This window comes from Molossus molossus, unplaced genomic scaffold (genome assembly GCF_014108415.1).
Source record: "Molossus molossus isolate mMolMol1 unplaced genomic scaffold, mMolMol1.p scaffold_m16_p_4, whole genome shotgun sequence".
NCBI classification, from domain to species: Eukaryota; Metazoa; Chordata; class Mammalia; order Chiroptera; family Molossidae; genus Molossus; species Molossus molossus.
In genome coordinates, this window is record NW_023425377.1 from 83,185,750 (window position 1) to 83,191,749 (window position 6,000).

Here is a 6,000-nt window from a genome sequence, read left to right on the forward strand (position 1 = left end):
GGGCAGCAAAGCCAGCGAGGTGGGCTAGGGAGATTATGCCTGGTTTGGTCATCCTGTGCTATAAGCAGTGGGTCATTTGTGGCAGGAACTAAAACTGAAGGAGTAAACCAGACTGGGCATGAAAGACTGTATATCAGGGACTTGCCCTTAGCCATTTTAAGTAGGAGAGTAGCAGAGTCTGAATTACCCCTCTGAATTTTTATTTTAAATGATGACTTGACCAGTGTTGATCACTTGCTATCCTCAAGCTTACGAAACAGTTGTAATATTTCTAGTAAGTAACAAAAAGTCAACTCAAAATGGCTTAAATTCAACATGGAGGAACATTGGAGATATGCCAAGTGCAATAAACTAGTCACAGAAAGAAAAATACTATATAATTCCACTTACAAAAGGTTCCTAGAGTAACCAAATTCATAGAGACAGGAAGTAGAATGGTGGTTGTCCGATATAGGGGGAGGACGGATTGGGGTATGGAGTTTCAGTGTTACAGGACGAAGAGTTCTGGAAATAGATTGTGGTAAGGGTTGCACAACACTGTAAATGTACTTAATACTGCTCTACTGTACACATTAAAATGGTAAATTTTATCTATTTTACCACAGTATAAAAAATGGCTTAAAACAAATGGAAAACGCATTATTTCATAACAGCTTTGTAGGTAGAGTAGCTTCAGGGTTGGGTAAATTCGTGGTTTCAGCAGTATCAAAAAGTGACCCAGGTTGTCTTCATCTGCCTCCTCTGCCACCCTTCACACACCTGCTTCATCCTTAGCCAGCTCCCCTCACAAGACATTCCTTTCCAAAACAACACCCATGAAAAGAGAGCGTCTTTTCCCATGTCTCTTTTTTTTTTTCTTCATTAATTTTAGAGAGAGAGAAAAACATTGATGAGCGAGAACATCTACTGGCTGCCACTGGGGGTCGGGCATGTGTCCTGACCAGGAATTGAACTGGTGACCTCTTGGTGCATGGGTCGACCTGAGCCACACCGGCCGGACCCATATCTCAAGAAAGACTTGGTCTTAAGACCAAGAAAGACTTCCAAAATCACGTTATTCAACACCTCCATTTGAATAACCACTGTAGCCATTTCGTCAACAGGATGGCCAAAACCGAACTCCTGATGTCCCCCTATATCCCTTCTTCACTGTCTTTCCAGCCTCAGTCAATGACAAGTCCTTTTTTCTCCAAACCCTTCCTTTACTCGGGCCAAAAGCATCCGTCATCTTGGCCCCCTCTTTATGTTACACCATATATACATCAGCATATTCTTTTGACTCTGCCTTAAAAGTGTTTCCAGACTCCACCTACTTTTCACCGCCTCCACATCTTCCTAATTACCCAGTAGCTTCTTAACTGGTCTCCCTGTTTCTGCCCTTGATCACGTATTCATTCATTGAAAAAATATTTGAGTTAAGTATGTACCAGGCATTGCTGTGGGAACCAGCAATTTTGCAGTGAATAGAACAGATAAAAACCCCTTACCTCCTGGAGCTTTCATCCTGTTCTCAAAACAGCAATCAAACTGATGATCTCTTTCAAATATAAGTCAGTCATATCTCTCCTTTGATCAAAATCCTTAGATTCACCTGCTCATGCTGATAGTCTCTACATGCAACTGAAGATGAGGAAAAGTCAGATTCTAATATTGAAGTGCCTGTGTTTCTACTGAGTGCTGTCATGCCACAGAGTCTAGTCCAGTTTGAGTGAGGATTTTAAAGTGGAAGAAAGGGAGGTGGGAAAAGAGTTTCTAGCAGGTAGGATTCTAGAAACAGGAAGCACTGCATTGAATGTCTTCATTCTGACAGTAGTTTCTTCACCACCTGCCTCTCTTCCTGCTCTTTCTACTCTTTCTACCTTATTTCACTGAATTTGTTGGGCAGTTGAGCTCTCAAAACACGTTGAATCATCTATTAAATGGATGTGTGGTTTTTTTCAGTTGAGATATAACATATGCAATAAAGTATATTTTAAGTGTACCACTTAATTTTTTCATGTGTATGCTCCCATGTAACTAATTCAAATCAAGATAGATTTTGAGAACTCTCTTGTTCCCTCTCAGTCCATATCTTCAACATGTAACCAGTATTCTAATTTCTATCACCATAAAATTAGTTTTGCCTATGTCAGAACTTTGTGTTGATAGAATCTTTTATATCTGCTTTCTTTCATGCAAAATAAGGTATGAAATCTGTGCAGATAGCTGAAGCTTTTTTTTCATTGCTGTATAGTATTCCATTCTTGAACATACCACAGTTTTTCTGTTCATATTTGGGTTATTTCCTGTTTTGGATATTATGAATAACATGGATGTAAAAATTCCTCTTTTCATTTGGGAATATAATTGGTGGGTCATAGGATATGCTATGGATATAGAACTTTAGGAGCTAGTGCAGCAAACGAAGTGTCTGTACCCCTCTGAGGGTTTTAAGATGTCTTCCTGTATTCAATGCTCTGAGCTGTTACCTGACCCATTATTCTTCATGTTTTTATGTTCCCCTTGCTCTATCCCAAGCCACAATGTTGAACAGAAGTAATGATTAGAATGCAAACACAAGGTGATATGCAAGATGAGTATCAGCAATCCTTGGATCCAAGGGGATTTTCTCCAGTAATCTGTTACTACAGGATATGGTTCTGTGACCTCTATCGCATCAGTTTCATTTAGTACTTGAAAATTTTTAAAGGGGGTATGAAATCCTATTTCTAAAGAGCAAATGTTCAGGCTAAAGGACTAGGCTAGATTTGAAAGAGCTAATGGTTATTTGATTTCGTGCACAATACTGATCACTAGCCATACAAAGTAATGAACAAGAGAAGGAGAGCTCATCCTGTGTTCAGAGGCCAACTAGCAATCATGGGGGGCAAAGCACTCTAAGGAAAACTCTGTGGTTTGCATTTACATCACACAGTGTACTCTGAATACTACCATACTACTCACGCATGATGTTTGGGTGGGTTTCCACATATCAGGTAATTCTGCAACACCAGCTGGGTTTCCTGTAATTTAACTCGATTCCAACACTATCTCCCGGGAAACTGTCAGATCCCACAGATTAAGGGCTCAGTCCCACAAGACTGCTCCCACTTCAGGTTCCAGACACGCCTCCAGTTTGTTAGCTGTGCTTCTGACCAGTGGGCTGTAAGTCGTAGGTTCCCACAACACCCTCCAGGTTCAGTTAATTTGCTAGAGAAAGACCCAGACACACACAGGAATTTAGAAGAATTCACCGAGCCTGGAGCATAGTGGTGAAGGGGAGAGTAGTAGCAAAAGATGAAGCTGGAAATACAGTCAGACGCCAGAACATGAAAAGCTTTAAAATAACAACAGCCAATGTTTCTGAGGAATTGGCCTTTTCTAGACTCTGGTCTAATCACATTTCATGGACTATATCATTTAATACTCAGCATCCTTAAAATATAAGTACATTGTTACAGCTGATAAAATGGAGGTTCAGGGAAATTAAATAATTGACCCAAGCCACAGACCTGTGAAATGACAGGCCGGGGCTTGTCTAACTGAGCAAAAGCCCATTCCCTTAACCACTCCTGTGTACGCCATGCTTCATCCCCGTGTGAGCTCAGCTTCTCATATGCGATGTCTGTATTTTGGATTGACTTACATCAGCTAATGTTCCTTAAATGTACGCAAATATAAAGCTGGGATAAACGCCAGGTGTTTATACTGATCATGTATCAAAATAAATCTAATTAATACAAACAAAACTATAAAACTAATAACATTAAGTAGCATTAATTTAACGTGACTGGTGATATTTTGCTGACATTGTCGCTGGTGAGGAGTGACCATGGCCCCGAGTACAGCGCAGCCTACCTTTGCTCTGGCGGCTGTGCGGAGACCCCGTTTTCCCGCAGCTCTTGTCTCCGACTTCCTGGAAGCACAGTGCTGCCGGCAGGTGTGCACATGCGCAGGCCCTGAAACACAGCTCCTATATTTTAATGCATCTTGAATTCAGAATAAGAGAAGTGGTCCAAACTTATTAAAATGGGATTCCACCTGGAATGTAGTGTGCCCTGTGAAGAGGGTGGGAGAGGGATGCTGTAGTTGTGTACGGTAGAGATTCTTTTCTTACTTTTGTAGTTTTGCTTCTTCACAGGGGTTGGCACCAGGAATTATTACAGAAAGATTGGCTACAGATTACAAGGCCCATACATGGTGAAGACGCTAAAACAGTAACCACATCAGTCCACCTGGAGGCAGCGTTTCTATCAGGAAATGGAGATTTCAGGTGTCTTGAATATTCAACAGAGAGGCTGGGCAAAGCAAATAGACCTACCCAGTCCCCTTGGCAAGAAGCTTCACCCTCATCCTGCAGCTGCAGAGACTGGAAACTGCTTTCAGGGCGGGATCGGGCCTCCGCGCTCCTGTGCCCCCTCTCCTGCGTGTTCCCAAGGAGTCACTCGGTCCTGTATCCAGTTTCTAAATTCTGAATGAGGCCAGCACACCAACAAGCAAATTAATCAACACATCTGGATACCGTGATTCATGAACTAAAACTAGGTGTTGCTATTTGAGGAGTCCAGTTAGAAGCAATTTATTGATGTGGTATAGGGACAAAAGGTCAGGTTGAACATATGAAAACTGACAAATTTCGAACTCTGGACTTGAACTACATAAGCATTCCAGCACAAGAAAATGAGCTTCTGTTTTGATGAAATCATTCTGGTTTCTGTGATGTTTGCAGTGATGGAGAGAGGGCTTTATGTTGCAGGCTTGAAACCAGCCTTTTTCATTTGCAAGTCTACCACCTACGATGGCTCAATACAAACATCCTTCGTTTCACATTTTTTGTCTGTACTTCCTGCACTCTTGACAACTACAGAACAGTGGGCAGCACTTAGCCCGAGAAATGTCCCCTTTGTGTGTCTTGAGCAGGTGGAGTCAGGCGTGCTGTGTCTTGGGTGGTGCGGCTGTCAGTCGAGGGTTCCTCCCCCGAGCTGTTTCCTGCATTTTGGTTTGTCTTAAATGGAGAAAGATAAGGATTCAACTCATATGGAAGCAAAAAAAAAAAAAAATTGTGCAAAACAGGTCCAAATCTAAAAACAGGGAAAAGATTGGATTGGATTTTCAAAGCTTTATCTTGTAAGTTCCAGGTAATCTAAGGAGACTCAGCCTGGAGAGGGTCAGTTCTCAAGAGCGTGGCTTAACCCTGTGGCCCTCGGCTTCTGTGGCATTTTACAACGGTTTATTAAATGGAATTGAGTCTTCTAAAAGGTACAAAAAATAAAACCTTCAACAAACAGAGCAGAATCATGTAGGGTTTCTTCGCCCTGTGAATGCAGTGACATTTGCCATGAACTTGCAAGATTGAGTTTCCAGCCTGTGACACTTCACTTCCTCCTGGGTGCTGTCTGCCATTTCATTAAACTGCCACGAGGCAAATGGCATTGCCTTGCTCGTGGGCTCTCTGTGGAACTCAAAGACTTTCCATGAGTGTAGTCTAGGGAATTTAGCTACTTCTCAATTATGCTTGTTTTTCCTTTAAAAATAAAACTGTTAAACTCATAAAGCATATTTGTAGTGGCTGTTTGCACACATAACTGGAGTTAGAAAGCACACATGCTGGCCCAGGCGTGCCCCGACCTGCAGCGCGACCTTGCCTTATTGCACAGGGGACTCCGGGCCCCCGGCTTCTCATCTGTCCTATGTACCTAAATGTATCAAAGTGTGTAAGGTGCAGGCCAGTCCTTTGTAAAATTGCAAAAAGGCACCCACAGGTGAGGTTCATTTTAAAATGACAATTTAAACCAACATTTTAAAACAAAGTTGCCTAGGAACTTGCCCATTTCTAACAGATAACAGTCATGTTTTCGTCTGGAATTCCATCTCGGCTCAGGAGAGCACCCACCCAGCTCGTCCTCAGCCTTCCCTGGATGAGTCCCTTGGCCGTGTGCAAAGATGCAGACCGTCTGAGCTCCATGGGCACAGTCCCTGCAGCCTGTCACTGGCAACCTGAGCTGCCCTGGTGCCTGCCCA

The 6,000-nt window shown here is 42.5% G+C and overlaps 1 protein-coding gene across 1 annotated transcript in view; it reads left to right on the top strand.

Moving 5' to 3' along the window:
• ELP3 (elongator acetyltransferase complex subunit 3) overlaps positions 1-5,464 on the top strand; it is a 100,082-nt gene extending 94,618 nt beyond the window's left edge. Inside the window, exon 15 of the mRNA XM_036241229.1 lies at positions 4,121-5,464. Within this exon, the coding sequence (XP_036097122.1) occupies positions 4,121-4,200 (80 nt within the window). The 3' untranslated portion in view covers positions 4,201-5,464. The remainder of the gene's footprint in view (positions 1-4,120) is intronic.
• The last annotated feature ends 536 nt before the right edge of the window (positions 5,465-6,000 follow it).